At 42.4% G+C, this 18,352-nt stretch overlaps 2 protein-coding genes across 10 annotated transcripts; both read right to left on the reverse strand.

The window, feature by feature from the left end:
- Nucleotides 1–256: 256 nt before the first annotated feature.
- Nucleotides 257–6,800, reverse strand: yod1 (YOD1 deubiquitinase). 3 transcript variants are annotated; one of them, XM_061783627.1, is made up of 3 exons: nt 6,712–6,800; nt 5,226–5,438; nt 257–3,670 (listed from the first exon to the last, which is right to left on the reverse strand). In XM_061783627.1, exons 2-3 carry the CDS (start codon nt 5,431–5,433, stop codon nt 2,964–2,966), a joined length of 915 nt encoding a protein of 304 aa, XP_061639611.1. In that variant the 5' UTR covers nt 5,434–5,438; nt 6,712–6,800; the 3' UTR covers nt 257–2,963. The 3 variants fall into 3 exon arrangements, with proteins under 3 accessions (XP_061639611.1, XP_061639612.1, XP_061639610.1); XM_061783628.1 differs by having other exon boundaries at nt 6,545–6,770; XM_061783626.1 differs by having other exon boundaries at nt 6,499–6,770.
- A 1,128-nt stretch (nt 6,801–7,928) lies between these two features.
- Nucleotides 7,929–17,863, reverse strand: pfkfb2b (6-phosphofructo-2-kinase/fructose-2,6-biphosphatase 2b). Of its 7 annotated transcripts, XM_061783712.1 has the most exons (17): nt 17,709–17,863; nt 17,485–17,554; nt 16,769–16,894; nt 16,157–16,253; nt 15,609–15,675; nt 15,433–15,507; nt 15,050–15,106; nt 14,827–14,951; nt 13,399–13,606; nt 12,676–12,822; nt 12,462–12,566; nt 11,239–11,368; nt 11,083–11,145; nt 10,815–10,879; nt 10,052–10,219; nt 9,188–9,210; nt 7,929–9,031 (listed from the first exon to the last, which is right to left on the reverse strand). In XM_061783712.1, the coding sequence occupies exons 2-17, from the start codon at nt 17,543–17,545 to the stop codon at nt 8,962–8,964; spliced, it is 1,587 nt and encodes a 528-aa protein (XP_061639696.1). In that variant the 5' UTR covers nt 17,546–17,554; nt 17,709–17,863; the 3' UTR covers nt 7,929–8,961. The 7 variants fall into 7 exon arrangements, with proteins under 7 accessions (XP_061639696.1, XP_061639700.1, XP_061639697.1 ...); XM_061783716.1 differs by lacking the exon at nt 10,052–10,219; XM_061783713.1 differs by lacking the exon at nt 9,188–9,210.
- Between the last annotated feature and the right edge of the window lie 489 nt (nt 17,864–18,352).

The following is an 18,352-nucleotide window of genomic DNA, read 5'->3' on the forward strand; positions in this document are numbered from 1 at the left end:
GCATCAAATTGTCGCAGGGTACCATTCAAAAAACCAACGGTCAAGTGCCGAGTTCCTATTTGTCAGTTTTTGTGACAGGAAGTGTCTCGACCTTTTATGTTTACCTCGTTTTCATTTCTCTTTGTGCCGCTTGTCTCTTCCGCTCTCATTTCTGTCCTCAAGAGTACGTTCCGTTTACCCGTTAGGAAAAACATGGATCAATTTAGATATTTTGTACACATTTTTAATTATAAAAAAATAGGAGCTGTCATAATAGTCTTGGAAACACTTTTATTTACGGTCTCCGTACTTTCCCAGACCTGGAAATGTATGAAATCAAATTCCATACCTTTGTGGAAACTCTGCTCATTAAGACACAACACTGGAGGAAGAACAACAAAACAAAAAAAAGTCAAGTAAATCCAGTTGTCATGTAATGTTTGGTGTGCAACATTCATGGAAGAGTTGTGATGAGAACTTGTGAAAGGCCAGCTGAAAAGTGACGACAAAAATCACAGCATCTCACATTAAAACAAGAAAATCCTAACATGATTTTTTTGGGCAACAAGTGTCGACATTTTCACGTCACATTACTGAAAAGTCACAACAAAAGAAAAATCAGTTTTGTCTACAGCACCATTATTTGTCAAAAAAAACAAAACAAAACAATCACTTCAAGTTTCGCAATCTCAAGGAACCAACCGGAAAGTCAAAGAAAACCAACAGTTCAAACAACAAACTAAAACCTTTAAAAAAAAAAAAAAAAAAAAGCCCCAAAAGTCAAACCATCTTGTGTAAGGTTACTTTTCGCCTTTGTGCTTTTTGTTATGAAGAAGCGTATTAGTGTTCTGATAAGCACAGCAAGAAACATAAGCACATAGGCCAGCAAAGGACCTTAACGGGAATCCTTAACGGGTGAGGAGTGAGTTTGCCTTCCTTTCGGTCTTGTTCATCGTTAAGAAGCACCTGGGCGAGAATCAAAGCACGTGACGTATACTTGAAACGAGGCACGCTCGCTCCATTCGTTTGAACGTTACACAGCTCGGTACGTACCGCACTCGTACATTTTGGCCACTTTTTCCATCCACAGGCACATTAGAAATTATATAGCTCAGTAGTAACAATATTAGATACATCATATACTGTATTTATAAGGCTTTGGGGTGGCTGCCGTTCTCTCATTCGCTTAAAACCCCGGAAATGTATTTTTAGCGTGAACGAAAGTTTAGGTGCATTTTGTGACTGTAATCTGCGACGGCGATTCAAATTTGGAATCGCAGCAAAAACAGTGGCACGGTTACCAAAACACGCATACAGTGCAACAGTTAAGCTTTTACTTTAATTGTCAGAAATTGGGATTTTTTTGGGAAAACATTTCCTATTGTTTTGATATGAGAACTTAAAAGTCTGTCACGGAACGGCTTGCGTTCCACTTTGGTGCTTCTGCCGTTTCTCGCGTTGTCGTCTTTTTTGTAGTTGTGCGTGTGTAACGGTGGCCCTCCAAGGCGTGAACAGCTGAGAAGCAAACGAGTCTACCATGTAGGAGATTAGAAAACGGTGACCGATATGGATTCAGTGTTGAACAGTGAAAGAAAAAAATGGCATTAATGGAAAAAAAAAACAAAAAACAAAACTCAAGAGGTGTTTTGTGGATGATGTGAGGTAGACCAGCGATTCCCAACCACTGTGCTGTGGCAGTTTCATTGAGTTGGGCTGAAAATTATTATTACTATTATTATTAATTTTTTTTAACTTGATCATCCATGCCAGCAACATGCCGAACAATTTACAGCGTTCCCTTGCTATATCGCAGTTCACCTATAGCGGATTCAGTGCATTGCGGGGCTTTTTTCATATTGCGGATATTTCACCATATTGCGGGATTTTGATCATCGCTTTAGAGTCTAAAACAAAACTGAAAATTTTAGAAAACATTTCGTAATTTCTCATGCATGCACGCCCCGCCGCCTCCCCAAAATATGTACGCAAGTCAATAGAGCCCATTGTACATGGGTACTGTATAAAGAAAATGCAAACTTTGTTTGCATTGTGTAACTGGACTGGATACTAGAGGTTGTGAAAAAAAGTGTACTTTCATTAAAATATATGTAATGGCTAACAATACAAATTCATATAATGGTACATTTACACCGCTCAGGAAGGGGGAATAGCGAGAAATTAGTAATTATTATTATTATTATTATTTTTTTTTTTTACAACCGTTGACTGTCCCGACACGAGGATAAAAAAAATAATAATAAATACAAAATCCTGTCAGCTGATTTCATCCATTGTGATGGCTGGTCCAGAACCTAACCCCCGCGCTAAACGAGATTACGGTAACGCTCTTCCACGAGACGGTACTTGTGTATATCCACCTGTTGCCGTTCATACAACAGAATACACACCCAATTGATGCCACCCCCTACAAAGATTACAATTGCCTTTAGTTGTTATAAGATGGCACCTTCAACATAAACATGGTTCCTTGGCACCAAAGCACTATTATTAGATGGTGCTTTGGCCCTGTCTTAAGTTTTCCATGGCGCCAGATGTCAGAAGATGGCATCAAAGGCAAGTACTACTTTTATAGGAGACAGGGCTTTGGCGGCTCCTACCCTCACTTCAACATAGTTTCTTGGTGCCACGATGCCACAAAATGAAACCAAAGCACTACTTTTCTAGTACTAGACAGCTTTTAGCTCTTTCTCTACTTTTCTATGAGAGCGGGCTTTTGTGGGATCTTCATTGTTTCAGAAAGAGCGCACATAGGTTAAGAGGTAAAAAAAAAAAAAAAAAAATGTGAAATTGCGAATAGATAGGGAAACACCGTACATACTTTCTATGACATTTTAGTTTGGTGGCGTGCCGTGAGATTTCTCTTATGTAAAATACGTGCCTTGGCTCAAGAAACGTTGGGAAACACCGAGGTAGACGGCCACGGACGTGGAGGAGTGGCACAAGAAACAAAGCAAGTAAATGTTTCAGACTTCGCCAAAATTGGTATGACCGGTCTCCCTGGCATGCTCTCGCGCCTCCTTCTGTCCCACCAGGCCCGTCTGGCACACCATGCAGCGCAGCGCGAAGCGGTTGACGTCCGTGAACTGCCGCTTGCGGCGGGCCTCGTCGGCCAGCTCCAGGGCCTGCGCCAGGATGACGTCGTCGCCGGTGGAGAAGACGGTCTGAGGGGGCGGCGGGGCACCACGCGAGCCCGGCGCCTCCCTCTGCAGCGGGTCGTAGTGGATGCCGTCGTAGATGAGCAGCACGCGCTTGCGGTAGCCGGCGTCCTCGCCGAAGCGATCCACGCGCACCGTCTGCGTATCCACCACGCAAATCTCGCACTGGTAGAACTTGGACAAGATGGACACCTCGATGGCGCCTCCCCACGTGTCGTCGCGCCGGATCCAGGCGCAGTAGTCCTCGTTGCTCTTGCCCAGAACGGCCTCAGAGTACGCCGCGGGGTCGCTGGACACGATCTGGGCGATGAGGCCACGCAGCTCCGGGGCACACGCCGGGTCGTACACGCCGCCCTCCACCACGTAGTTGACGCTGGTGAACAAGCAGGAGTTGTCGGCCGGCACCGTGCGGCGCGCCAGCACCGGCATGGCGCTCAGGCGAGGCGTTTTGGTCACGGCGGGATGGTCGCCCAGCTTGGGCTTGTTTTTCTCCTCCTCCACAATGAGCGTGTCGCCTGTGGGCGGCGACAACACCACATTAATACAGTGGGAACCGCCAACGCCTTTTCCCCTCAAAGATATACTGCCGTGAAAAAGTATTGAGGCCCTTCTCTAATTTTTATATTTTTGCACCGTTTCTCCACTTTAAGATCATCAAACAAATGTATCAGATAAACATAACCCAAATGAACTTAAAATTCAGATTTTACTTATTAAAAAAAAAAAAAACTATTTAAAGTTACCTGGCACTGTGTGGAAAAAGTAATTAACCCCATTGTACAATCATGAATTGTGGCTAATAATTTTTGGTTGAGTTTCACTGATAACACCCAAGCCTGATTACCTCCAGACCTGTCCAACAGAATCTGTCCCGACTTACTCGTGCAAAAAAAAAAAACATTTGAATGATTTCCAAGACTTTTGGGAGAATATAATATGGACTGACGAGATGAAAGTTGAGCTTTTTTGGAAGGTGTGTGTCTCGTTACATCTGGCGTAAATGAAGCACAGCGTTTCAGAAAAAGAACATCGTACCAACAGTGATGGTCTTGGGCTGCTTTTCTCCTTCAGGACCTGGACAACATTCAAATCCTGAAGGAGAACGTTCAGCCATCAGTTTGTGATGTTAAGCAGAAACGCACTTGGGTTCTGCAGAAAGAGAACGATCCAAAAGACAACAGCAAGTCAACTTCTAAATGGCTTAAAAAAAAAAAAAAAGCTTTTGGAGTGGCCTAGTAAAAGACCAGACTTGAATCCCATGACCTTAAAATGCTGAATTCAAACAATTCTGGAAGTAAGAGTGGGCCAAAATATCTCCACAGAGATGTGAACGACTCATTGCCACTTATAGAAAACGCTTGATTTCACTTGTTACTGCTGTGGATGGCCCAATGAGTTATTAGGGCTCGGAGGCCATTACGTTTTCACACAAGGCCAGGTAACTTTGATTTTTTTTTTCTCTTAAAAAATCAAATCACCATTTAAAAACAGCATTTTAAGTTCACTTTGGTTTTATTTGTTTAATATTTACATTTGTTTGATGATCTTAAAGTGGCAAAGCTAGGCAAAATATACAATAATTTGATAAAGGGGTCAATACGTTTTTATGGCACATCTACAAAATACAGATTTTATTTTATGAAAAATACTTTTTTCTTAAAAAAAATCTGACGTTTTTTCTCTTGAAAATAGGTCTGTTTTTCTTGAATATTTCCAAGAACTTGGATAACTATATTTAAAAAAAAAAAAAAAAGGTATTTTGGGGGGAAAAATAATTGGATTATTATTTTTTTTAAGCTAAAATGGCTTTTTGTGGTTTTCGGGAAAAAAAATAGCAAAAAGGCATAATTTTGTCAAAAAATGTGCTGTGTCCCCTTAAATTCTTTTATTTTATTTTTATTTTTTTTGCACAGTTTTTCCACTTTAATGTTTAAGAGCATCAAACAAATGGAAATATCAGACAAAGATAACCCAAGTAAACATAAAATTCAGTTTTTAAATGTTGATTTCATTTATTCAGGAAATAATTAACGACCCTAACCTAGAAGTCAAAACGACAATAATTCCTACCAGACTTGATGGGGTAGTCCTTGAGATGAGCGTCCCCGTTGCGCAGGTCCAGGCTGGAAGGTGGGTAGCCCACCATGATTTTCTGCACCTCACACGGGATGCCCGTCAGCTCCTCCACTTTGCTTTTTAATTCTTGGACGCACGACTGGTGAGTCAAGCCTTGCATGACGTGACTACCGTTTTTGGTCTTACAGCGAAGACGCAACATCCTGCCTAACAGGGTGGGGGGATATGGAAAATTTACAACAGCAACGATGATGCGCTCGCATTAGAGTTTGGACGAAAGGTTTATCACGCTCTTTCTCGATGGCATCCACCCTCCCGACATTTTCTGACATCTTAAAGACCAAACCAAAAAAGGACCACAAAATCATAATCAATTTCTGTTTTGCATTTTCTAAGATGTCAATTTGCCCTGTTTTTGAATCAATGGATAGAAATGGAAAAATGTTTATCAGATTCATAAAAAAAAAAAGTCAACACATTAACTGAATAATAAAATAATCATTAGCTGCAGCCCGAGTGAACATGTTCCCTCCAAATGGCGATCTTTGTCCCGTTATCCTCATCAAGGTAAAATGTCACACAACGTAAATACAACTTTTTTACTTGAACATTTTTTTCTAGAATATAAAACTTCAATATACAACCTTTTCCTAAAATGTCTAAAAAAATGTTTTAATTTAAAATATACCTTTTTTTAAAAAATTGATTAAAAAAAACTTTCCTAAAATGATACGACTTTTTATTTGAAGATATGACTTTCCTTTTGAAAGTGCTGTATAATCTTTTTTTCAACAGTACGAAAAAGATTTTTTATTTTTTTTTTCGTTTAAAATATGCAACTTTGACCCCCTTGAACCTATAGATTACCCCCACCCTCCAAAAAATAAATATATATTTTTGTTGCCATATTCCAGGTTTAGTAGAAAAATGGCATTTAAATAAAAAAATATTCTATGGCCAAAAAAAACCCCGCCTTTCCTAAGTAACGATTTTTGTTTTTGAAAATGAAAAACCTTTTTCGTAGGAAACGAGCTTTTTAGTGTCACAAGTTAGGACTTGTGACACGATTGTTTACTAATCTGCTGATGACAAAAAACGACCTGACAGCAACAGTTTTGCTTTGTTTTGCTCAGACGCTTTACTATAGCTTTAACATGTCAGCGCGACAACTTGCATTGTTTTGGTCACCTATGTCGCGTTTAAGCGTCAAATAAACTTCATGCAATGATTATTATCCTTATTCTGAAGCGAATAGCGGCGTACCCACCACTATATGTGTGTCGAGCCAAGCTAATCTGGGCTAGCATGCTAACCTGTCCATTAACTTAGCCTTCAATGAACATTTCCCCCTCCGAGCTGTTGTCTTCGTCCGGTCAAACGTCCTCGAGGTAAAACGTGACGCGAGCGAGCACATTTAATGACAGCCGCGACAACTTAATTGTTTCTTCTTCTCTTCTCTTTTTTTAAATTTTTTTTTTACCTGCAGTCGCCCGATTCCAGCGCCTCGAACAATGCACACACACACAGCCGCCGAGGGGCGTGACGTCTAACGCGTGCGCGTGACGTCAAGACGCGACCAATACCGTAAGTTCTCTAATAGCTCACAAACGGGGGATTGTTACCGTGGCATTTGGCAACACGTGTGCCCATTTCAAACAAACAAACTAACAAACAAACAAAAAAAACCTCTCACGTTTCGTCATGTAGTCAAAGTTAAGGAAAAAAATAAGCATGACATTTTAGAACTCATACTATAGCCAATCCCCCCCCCAAAAACATTTTTGACAAAATATTTATAAGAATTCATAAAAGTTAGCGCAGTTCTTTCTCAAACCTTTTATACACCAAGTAACCTCAAAAAAGTACTTTGCTCTTCAAGTACTACCATCATTTCATGATCATTTTAGTTTTAGGATATGTCAAAAATTGGATCCTTATGGACGGTTTGAACATTGTATGAGTTTTCGGCTACACTGAAGGAGCTGCAGAAATGTCCTGCAAGTACTGGAAAATCCAAAAGTACATGGGACAAGGTACTCCGGCTTCCTCCCAAATCCCCAAAACATGCATCGGAGTTGCAGTGAAAATTCTAAATTGGTGTGTCAAACATACGTCCCATGGGCCAAAACCAGCCCACTACAGGATACAATCCGGCCTGCAGGATGAATTTGGAAGTGAAATGATTATGCTTGTGTAGAAAATGGAGTCTTCACAACTTGATTGAATTTTAAAGTGCAATACTATATTTTTCAGGTCCAAATACCTGTGACGCAAAGTTTTGTGCCTTACAATACAATCACTGTGCTCAGTTATTATGCGCACATGTAGATGGAAAACTGCAGCAAATATTTCTCAAGAAATCTGAGGTTGTCTTGAAAAATAATTAAAAAAAAAATTAAAAAAAAGGATTTTACAAATGTACTTATTTTGAGTTGAAATAAAACAAAGGGAAAAACTTCTTTATTATTATGTATGTTACGATTTCAGACATCAAATTAGGCTGTATGTGGCCCCTGAACTACAATGAGTTTGACCAAAGGTGTAAATGCGAGTGGGACTGTTTGCTGGCGACGAGTCCAGGGCGGACCCAGCTCCTCTCGCCCAAAGTCGGCCGTGAGAGGCTCGAGCTCCCCTGTGACCTTAATGATAGAAGTTATAGCAAAGACATACTATTGATATTCAACAAGCCACTCAGTATTAAGTGCAATACAAGTTATTTAATTGCAATTTCAAAATATGACCAAAAGACGTGCAAGTACAAGCAAGTTCGACAATACGGTGAAGTTGATATTTTCCCATTGATTCCCTTTTATCAAAGGCACGACGAGTATCTGCTTCCAACAGACCAGACCGTCTTTCGCGATTATTCTTTCATTCAATTCAAAAACCTGCATAAAATGGTCAGAATATATAGATAACTGTATTTAAAAATGGGGACATGAACACGAGTGTTTCTTCATTAAATAGCAAGCCCACAGTAAATAAATTCTGCATAACAATTAAGAACACTAGTTTATATTTCACTAATTTAATACATTTTAGGCACAGGAAATATGTTTTTTTGGATACTTGTAGAAATGGAAGAAAATATTCGACCACCCTTGTTTCTTCAATTTCTTGTTCGTTCGAATGCCTTGTACCGTTAACAGTGTTGCCCCAAGAATACAATGGACACCACCAAAATGCCCCTGAGTGATTCCATAGCTTTGAAGTTCAACTCTTATGATCCATTTTTCTTTCGTCGTACCAAGCAAGCAAGAAATCAAAGAAGCAAGGGTGGGCCAATCATTGTTGTCCTTGACTGCATTTTTATTCGATTCCAAAAAGTTCAATGAAGGGCTCTGATTCAAATGTTACGCGCTGGATTAACAGTAATGCTTTTCTATCTTTGGAACGTGTTGCACAAAGTATTTATAACACCGAGATCATCTTCTGAGCAAAAACATGCAGAGACAAAGATATGACACAAATACTGATATTGCCGATGTGCTCGGTGAGTATGACCACGAGGTTTTCGTCCAATACTTCATTTGGCATATCTGTACATTTACGGGTATACGTGCCAGGGCAAAAATGCCTGCCTCACACTTGAAAGGTTCTGGGTTTGAATCTCAGCGCGCGAGGGATTTCTCAAACTGTGCTTGAGTTTCATTGGATTGTGCAGGCGTGCCTGCTGTTTTGGAGTCAAGGCAGCAGCATACATATTTTGCGCAAGCGTCTTTCTTTATGTTCACTCAGAAGCGGACGCAGCCGCTCGTTTCTTCGGGGTCGTCCAAGTCGATTCCTTCGCACAGGGAGCCCTGCAAAGCAAAAAACATTTTGAGCAACCGTGCAAGCTGCCCCATTTGGCGTGAGTGCAAAGGTGACCGAGGCACGCTTGCGATGAGATGAGTCGAATAAAGCGGCGAAGAAGAAGAAGAGGAAAAAGGAGTGTTGGCTACATCCAAAATACTCACAAACAGACGCTTCCTATGCAAGGCTGTAAGGTTTAAAGACAGAAAGAGAGAAACAGAATAGAAATGTAGACACAACAACAAGGCAGACATACAAATATGAACATGCTTTTTTTTTTTTTTTCTTCCGTAAATGCAAACATTTTCAGGAGTGTTTCCTGCTGGTCCGTGAACATGCAGCCAAACAAACAAAAGACACCTTTATTTCCTTTACCGATGTGAGCAATTTATGTTCTCCTTCACCCTATCGCAGACAAAAACGTCAGGGGTCCGGCCCACCGCCAGCCTCATTGCGCCCAGCGCGCAGTCGAAAGAGAATAATAGGAATTGAAAGCGATGATTTCATCAATTTTCCCCCATCTCAGGGAACCGCCATGTTGGCCAAGATCCCCCCCTGCTGCCGACCGAAATTAACGTCACAAACCGAAAAAGCGTTTACCTCGGTACGTGTTTCGTTAGGGTCAGCGTGTGTTGTCTGTAAGCCAACGACACACTGACAGCCTATCCAAAAGTGATTTGTCGCTAATCGCTATTACTTGTCGCACCAGAATGCGTACTTAGTGTTTTCCGTGACGTTTATTCGTCAACGTTTATTCGTCATATTGATCGCTAAAGAAGACATTTGAACAGTGTCAATTTTGCCAACTCAACAGCATTAGTCATCGATCTCATTTGTAAGCGGTTATTATTCATCCTATGTTTGGGTGCACTCACCGATTCTTATTTGGTTATTCTTTCTCAGAAAACTACACGTACACACACGCACGCACGCACACACAGACAGACAGAGTGCAACACGGCGGGGGTGAGGGGCGGGTCTAGATGTGACGACGGGGATGGGAGGGAACCGGCGGAGGCGGCACTGACTTGGCTCGGCCGTCCCTCGGGCATCAGAGCCGACGGCGTGGGGGCGAGGGGCAGCCAGGGCCGGTTGCCCGCGCTGTACAGCCGGGGACGCTTGACCTGGTCGTGACTGGACAAGGGCGTGTAACTATTCCGCCGGAGTAAGAGGGCAGAGTCCTTGGGGATGTCACCCTAATAGTTGCGGGTGGGAAAAAGAAAATGCATAGCTGGGAAGAGGAAGGCGGGGCACAGATGGCACAACTCACCGGACACACTCAGAATTTGTCGGAAAAGGAAGAAAGGATGGAGGCTAATAGAGTCGGGATGCAACCGGAGCAATGTCGATGGTATAATCACTCATTTCATCAGCTCAGCGAAATGCATCGTGCCACAAAGGCGAAGAAGGAAGGAAAGAAAGGAAGAAAAAGAGTCGCCGTAGCAACAGGAGATGCAGACACTCAACGGGGGTCCTCGGTTCAAAGCGGAGTTCCGTTCCTACAGTGGCGGTATAATCCATATTTGTACAGTATGTCGGTCACTAATCCACACTAACCGAGTGGTAAAGAGAACTATTTGGATGAAACATTTGCAGGCCATATCTAGACTTTTTTCTTTTCTTTTCATCCCAAAATGAGCCAAATTGTTTCCCTCACCCATGACAACAAAAAGACACACTATACATGATTATATTAAAATGACAATATAAATCAATGAATTCTAATTACAATTTGTGTGGGGGTGTGAAAAGCCCATCCCTAATATGGAATATTGGTGGCGCATGACTTACAAGCGGCCGGTCGCGATGCGTGTTCACCGCCTCCACATTGAGATGAAACATTTCCACTTTACAACCTGGAGGAGAGAAATATGCAGTATATTAAAATACACACACAAATATATATAGATATACATTTTCTCTCTATATATATATATATATATACTATAATTTTATTGTTGCAGAAACAAACAAAAGTAGGTGAATTTGTGAATAACGACGCAAGAATCAACTGGCGTTCACTGTCAACCACAAACAATAACAACAGAGGATTATCTACCATACGCCACCGGGGTGAGTTTGAGGACGGTGTGGAGCGGACATTTCATGTAGGGAAGATCTTCTGCGATGGGAAGAAATCGAGGACATAATCAGCATCGGAGTCAGCGCGCGGCGCCGCATAAGAGAAGCGTCAGGCGCCTCGGACTGCACACACCTGCACTTTTGTCCAGGAAGTAAGCAAGCAGACAGCGCATGACCGCCTGGTGGCAGACCACCAGCACGTTGCCTTGTCTCTCCAGCTCCATGATGACCGGCTCCAGACGCTGGACCAGGTCCTGGTACGACTGGAGGAGCATGCAAGGTCACCTCTACGGGTTTATTCGGATCACGCATGCAGAGAGCTCATCTTGTGTTCAGAAAAAAAAGAATACGAATAAAATCATTCGAAACAAGACTATTAGTTCAGTGGAACCTCCAAAGTCAAACTGTCAGTGCCAACATCCAAAAAAATTTAAATTCACATTTAACATTATTAACTGTCATAGTGTCGTGTAAGGAGATGTTAATCACTGCATAACAAAACTAAAATGAGGTCAAACCGCTCACCCTTTGAACATGGAGCAGATTTTTTGTTCAAATTGTTTTTTTCTTTTTTCAATGCTATTATAATGGCTGCCAATTCTATGCAGAATTTTGCTATTTTCGCTCGGGTCCAGTCTGTCCACTTTGCATTCATTTATAATAGAATTACAATAAATAAATATACATACATACAGTGGAACAACACGATTCATGGAGGATAGTGAAAGCGACACATGTAGATGGAGAAAAACAATTCTCACACGCATATATTCTTTATCCTCTGCAAAAAAAAACTGCTTGGACTATTATTGCAGCTTAGTGAGTCACGAAGTTGTAACATTTTCTTCTCGTATGGCTGTATTATACTGCCCACTGGTGGCGAAGGAGCGCACACCAGAAAGCAGGGAACACTGGAATGGCATTTCCATTCATTTCAATTAGGAAAAGTTGATTTATGATACGAGTGTTTGGAGTTACAAGCATGGGCACACACCTAATTCAACTTGTAATCAAGGCAGCACGACTGCAATTTTTTGTTTTTTTTAGAAAGCAAGTCATACATTATCAAGAAAAAAAAAGTTGGCTATTTTGCTGTTTCTGGTTCTGTTGTTATCATCACATTTTTCACCTTCTGTGGTGGCATTATATAAGCAACCCCCCCCCACAAATTTTGGGTTTTTTTTTAAACTAAGAAGAAGCACTTGTGTGAGTTACAATGCTTTGAACTGCAACGTTTGTATGACTTTAGAAAAATGTTTTCCGAAACATTTTGTGGCTACTTTTGGGGTGTTGGACGTTGGAGGGTCCACAGTTCGGGTGTTTTGTGTTTCCCATGTGGCGGGTGTCATCAGTCACCTCCCCGCCGGGGTAACGATAGTGATATTTGTCCTTGTCCCTCAACGCAAACTCCTCCGGGAACGCCCTCTGGATCATCTCGTAGGTCATCTCCTCGCACACGCCCTGGAACCGCCCCCCCCCCCCAAAAAAAAACCCAAACAAAATCATTTTTGAATCGCATTCTTGTATTGGATCTCACTGCAGCTGTGAAATACGACGTCGCGCCGCTGACCGCGTCAATCTCGTTGAGAATCTTCCACTGTTCGTAGGGGACGGCCAGCTCCTCCGCCGTCTGTATGGTGCGTCTCAGCTGGCTCGTCCACACCTTCAAATCTGACAGTTCGTGCTCCTCGATGAACTTTCGAAGCGCACGGGCGAACTAAAACAAAAAAAGAAGGAGCTATTTTCCATCCATCCATTTTATACCGTTTATCCGAGGTCGGGTCACGGGGGCGGTAGCTTTAGCAGGGACGCCCAGACCTCCCTCTCCCGAGCCACTTCTTGCAGCTCTTCCGGGGGGATCCCGAGGTGTTCCCAGGCCAGCTGAAGGACGTAGTATCTCCAGCGTGTCCTGGGTCGTCCCCGGGGTCTCCCAGGGAGGCGTCCGGGCCGGGAGGCATCCGAATCAGATGCCCCAGCCACCTCATCTGGCTCCTCTCGATGTGGAGGAGCAGCGACTCTACTCTGAGATCCTCCCGGATGACCGAGCTTCTCACCCTATCGCTAAGGGAGAGCCCGGACACCTTGCGCAGGAAACTCATTTCGGCCGCTCGTATCCGGGACCTCGTTCTTTCGGTCACGACCCGCAGCTCGTGACCATAGGTGAGCGTAGGAACGTAGATCGACCGGTAAATCGAGAGCTTCGCCTTCCGGCTTAGCTCCTTCTTTACCACAACAGATCGATACAAAGTCCGCGTCACTGCAGACGCTGCACTGATGAAGGATGGCGGCTTACCTGTTTCCCACGGGGAGATAGTTCTGAATCCCCTCCGATGCGGCCCTCGATGTTGTGGTCGCTCTCGCCATGGCGACACAGGTAGATGGAGTGCGAGTGCACGTGGATGTTCATGAGATAGTAGACGATCTTGCTCTGGATGTAGTCCTGCACCCGGTTCACCAGAAAGCGGCGGCCCACGTTCATCACCTTAATGAAAGACAGGTCCCTGCGAGCAGGGTGGCTCAATGTCAGCCTCTAGTGGCTGCTTACTGAATAACAAAATGTCTTGGACAACCCTGGAACACAACTTGAACTTTTTACACGGCAAGGAACCTTATAAAGATAGCTTCGGGTCGAAAATGGAGGACACATTGCTCACTACCAAGCAGAGTGATACCCTCCCCCCCTAAAAGAAATAAATACATAAATAAACAACATTTTAAAAACCTTGTAGAAAATCCAACCAAATATCAAAAGCATTTTTAAAAAGGTACCAAAGTAAGATGACTTAAATTGGCTGTTTATAGTGCTTTCGTGAAAATGGGCAACAGACAGCTCACTAGAAAGCAAATCATACAACTTGATTTCCAAACAAAATAAATAAACATGGAATTAATGCAAAATAAATAATTTTAACTATATTCAATATTAAAGTACAATTTTAATATAATATATATTTTAAAAAAGCATTTCTTTATTTTTAAATGATTGAATAAAAATGAAATAAAACAAAAAAGTAAAACATTCGCCTTATTTTTGAAAATGTAATTTCTTTATTGTTTTTGTTATTAAATGTGTATTTATTTAAAGATAAAATAAATAAATAAATACAAAAAATAATTTAATAATTGAAATACAACAAAACAGTAAGGATCATTAATTTTATGACTTATTATTAAAACATATGAAAGTAAAAGAAAACACTTAAAATACATACCTCAATTTTCTATAATACTTATCCCTGAGGGAAATTTTCAAATAAATAAATCCAAATCAAATATAATTCAAAATAAAAATGTTAATTAAATACAGTTATTTTTGTAAGGGTACTACAATTATCTTTAGATGAACAAATAAAAATCAACATTTAAAAAAAAATGGTTTATTATTCACTAGGGTGACTGGATCTTTTAAAATAAATAAAACTACAAATAAAATCCAATTTCAAATAAATCTAATTACAAAATATGATTAAATATTTTTAGTTTTGCAAGATAGTACTGAAATTATTTTTGGATGAATACATAACAATTAAATAACATTTGTAATGAACAAATATATTCTTTATTTGAAGGTAATAAGTAAAAACTTTTTAAAGATAAATATATGAAAATCAAATCAAAATAAGCAAAAAAATGAAAGAGAATGTATGATTTGTACTATAGTTAAAAGAATAAAATACAAATAAAAAACTTGGAATGCACCGCAGGCATTGAGGTGTCTTACTTGTCATAATCATCAGGATCCAACGGTTGGTAAGTCACCTTGTAGCACTCGATCCGTTTCAGGAAGTCATCCATGACTCGCTCTCGGTGCCTTTCGGGGTAGTCCGGACTGGACACCTTGACTTCCTGTTTGGAGGTATTTGTCGGCACGTGAGCGTGCGGCTTATTACATAATAGTCACTGCTTGGCAGTGCGGATAGGAATAGAAGCTTTCAGACGCATACCATGATATTCGCAGCAATGACTTCTGGGTCGTCACACACCGACTCCACGAAGAACAGCTGTTGGCAAAAGGCCAGACCAACAGCATGACTCCCAGGGAGCCGTTAAAAGGACACAGTGTGCAATACAGTGGTGTCATGAATTACAAATTTCATTCGGATCATATCTCAAATCATCTTTCCCGTGGAAATGAATGGAAATGCCCTTCATCTGTTCCAGCGCCCCCCAAAAAAAACAGTTTTTGGATCAGAAAAAATAGCACTCTTCAGTATGGTACGTTACAAAAACACACAATAATAACATAATAATAATGGAAAAATTCATAAGTCGGGTCCGTTGTCATTTGTCGAGGTACCGCTGTAGTTTATTTGTAGTTCGAACTCACCTTGAACGCGTTCTCCTTCGCAAACGCTTGGATGAGGTCTCGGCGCTCTCTTGTCGTGTTGGTTGCGTCGAAAACCTGACGACAGAAAAACTCTTGTGGGTCAGATGAGGATTAGCGCTGAGCCGCATGTGCTTAGCTTATGATACAAGGGGAGAAGGGATGGCGGCGGGACTCACAGCGATCTGACCGGCCTCGTCTGTCAGGTACACCTTCACATCCTGCAGGGCCACCAGCGCACACTGCCTGAAAGACAGAGAAAAGGAAATGTCGTTTCAAAAACTCCTTCCGTATATTCCAAGTAGGTCACATCATTTTTGAAAGACCGTCTGTCTAATTTGATTTCTTTCTTCAAACAGAGCTTGGTCAATTACTCACAGCAGCAAGATAAGGAATAGAGTGTGTAAAGCGTCATATTTGTTGATCCTTGGGGTATTTTGATGAACGGCATGTTACTAAACTCATTCACTGCCAGCCTTCCCAGCTCACATGGATATTTGACTTCTAAAGCCGTCAATGGCAGTCAATGTGTTAAATGTTCAAAATTGTGAAGAAGAAAACAAGCACGTCATCCGTGTTTATTTAAAATGTGAGCCAGCGCAAGTAAGGCGGCGAGAGACAGCTGCAGCTTTTACATCCCTATCGGGGTCACGATTTAGCAGTGGGAAAGCTGACGTGATTTCACAACAGCGCGCGCACACGCACGGTGTTCGGGAGCAAAACTTACTTCCTGATCTTCATGGCCTCCTCGTTGTCGTGGCGGAAGAAGTCGTAGGACTTGTAGGCTCGGACGGCCTCTCGGCGGTACACGCCCAGGTTGAAGACTGCGGCGACACGACAAGACGTGACATTGACAGCGTGCTAAATTTATCAGCATCACAATTAAACGAGTCCTATTTTGAATCTGATATCACACGGAAACGTTGAGGGGGGTCATGCGCAGTACAAACACTAACTTTAGGCTGACCAAGTGTCATGTAGACACGTTGCACTTTATCCTTTTTGTTTTTGACATGAAATGATGCCAGACTTTTCACTTTTCTTTTCCAGAAGGTTTGCCCCTGACTCGCCGCCATTGCGCCGACTGTTTTCTACACATAGCGCCGAGTGCGTCTGCACTAAAAGTCCACGTGCAAAACGTGGACCCTGCGAAGTTCTGAGGCCGTGATTTTGCATCGATCCTTTTTTTTGGAATCGTGTTATTTGAGTCATTCGATTAAAAACTCATTTACGGGGGTTTTAAATGTTTGAAGAACAGCGGCAGTCGGAGAAGTCCAGAGAGGGCCTCACTGTGCGGCCGCGCATGTCGCGCATAGCAGAAACCAGCACCGCGTTCTACCTTTGGTGGGGACGCCAATCCAGTTGAGGTAGCGCGTGAGCTTCTTGGACACGTACGTCTTCCCTCGGGCGGGCAGCCCGATCATCACGATCACGGTGGGGGAATTTGTCATGTAGGACGCCCACGCTGCACGGCAGACAGGAACAATGTGAAACGACATTTCAATTCTATGAGGCGACGCGTGACACAAAGACATAGGACGTCAGAGGTCGACTGAAATCGATCAATGCAAGTTCATTAGACGAACGTGTGCGTGAATCCCGCTTCTCTCGCCAAAAGCGTTTGTTTTGAATCGAGAAGAACTTGGAAGTCGACAAACGGAAGGGAAGTCACTCAACGGATGTTTTGGGAGAATTCGACTCGACTTGCATTCGACTTTTTTTTTTTTTTTTTTTAGCAAAATCTGTTGTTGATAAGTTAATGATCGCTGTGGAAGGAAGATATGAAACTCCACTAAATAGTGGAGAGAGAAATAATTCATAAAAAATCCCAAACTTTACTATCATCAAGTGCATCTTCGAATGCAATGTTTGCAGCTATTCGGCTCCACGGTGAGTCAAAATGTGAGCAAGAGCTCTCAGAACGATGCAGCGCAGCTCCGCAACCGCAAAAAAACCAACACACGATTCAATGAATATGTCCAAGCAAGCACAATTATGACCACGTTTTGTTTTCTTCAAACAGGAGAAGCGGGTGTACCTAATGGATGGACTTACAGCATTTCTTCTCATTCATCCTCTCGTCTGCTTTCTTGGCGGCCGCTCGCCGGTTCGCCATGAGCGACGTCTGAACACAAATCACACGAATTCATCGTCTCGATCGCCGTTGCGCAGAACGAACGCTTCGTAACGCGAGAAACGTGTCGCACTGCCACATCATCGGTCCGAGGCGGCCGACGCTGGTGACGTCATCAGCCCCGACAACCGAATCGTTCTCGTACCTCGGTGCCGCTCGCTGGTCTCGGCGTGCCGGTTCGGTCGCGCCGTCCTTGGGTAGCGAGCGAGCCACCCTCCGCTGGTGCCCTTGCAAGCCGAGCGACTGACGGAGGTGTGCGGCTACGTCACAGCCCCGCCATTACCGTAAAGCTGCTAATAGACGTGACGACTTTGGAGGGAAAACGGAACATCAACAAGTACCGTAAACAGTACTTCAATAATGACGCCATTAGTTTATGGTATGTAAAAGTTCAATACAAATTGTGCTGAAATAAAAGTTTACCAACGGTTCAGAAAGATCATTTCTAAACCGTACTCTAAGTTAAACGCCACTGAACTGTACTTAGGTAGCGATTTATTTTGTATTTTGTTCCATGTACTACTATACAGAGCCCGCGTGCCACTACACTTTGAGACAGTTTACGCTGACTTGAATGATTGAAAAACCCGCAATTGGCCACAGTCAGCTGGGATAGGCTCCGGCACGCCCGCGACCCGAGTGAGGAGGAGCGCTCCAGAAAATGAAAAATGATCCAAAAACGAAAGTTTTCACACATTTGACTTTCAGTTTTAAGACCTAATGATTCTTTTTTGAAATGCCCCTGTTCCGCTATTTAAGTATTTGCATGCCATGTTATTTATTTACACT

Source organism: Phyllopteryx taeniolatus, chromosome 9 (assembly GCF_024500385.1).
Source record: "Phyllopteryx taeniolatus isolate TA_2022b chromosome 9, UOR_Ptae_1.2, whole genome shotgun sequence".
NCBI lineage: Eukaryota > Metazoa > Chordata > Actinopteri > Syngnathiformes > Syngnathidae > Phyllopteryx > Phyllopteryx taeniolatus.

Bases quoted from the DNA above. Each gene is read 5' to 3' on its own strand.
- pfkfb2b (XM_061783711.1), bottom strand. From the start codon at position 17,545: ATGGCGAACCGGCGAGCGGCCGCCAAGAAAGCAGACGAGAGGATGAAT. The intron at 16,895-17,484 runs GTAAGTCCATCC...TCTGCCGTGCAG, and splicing joins GATGAATGAGAAGAAATGCT to CGTGGGCGTCCTACATGACA. The intron at 10,220-10,814 runs GTAAGTCATGCG...CGCAACTATTAG, and splicing joins CGCATCGCGACCGGCCGCTT to GGTGACATCCCCAAGGACTC.
- yod1 (XM_061783626.1), bottom strand. From the start codon at position 6,538: ATGCTAGCCCAGATTAGCTTGGCTCGACACACATATAGTG. The intron at 5,439-6,498 runs GTGGGTACGCCG...CCACCCTGTTAG, and splicing joins GGCTCGACACACATATAGTG to GCAGGATGTTGCGTCTTCGC. The intron at 3,671-5,225 runs GTAGGAATTATT...CGCCGCCCACAG, and splicing joins GGACTACCCCATCAAGTCTG to GCGACACGCTCATTGTGGAG.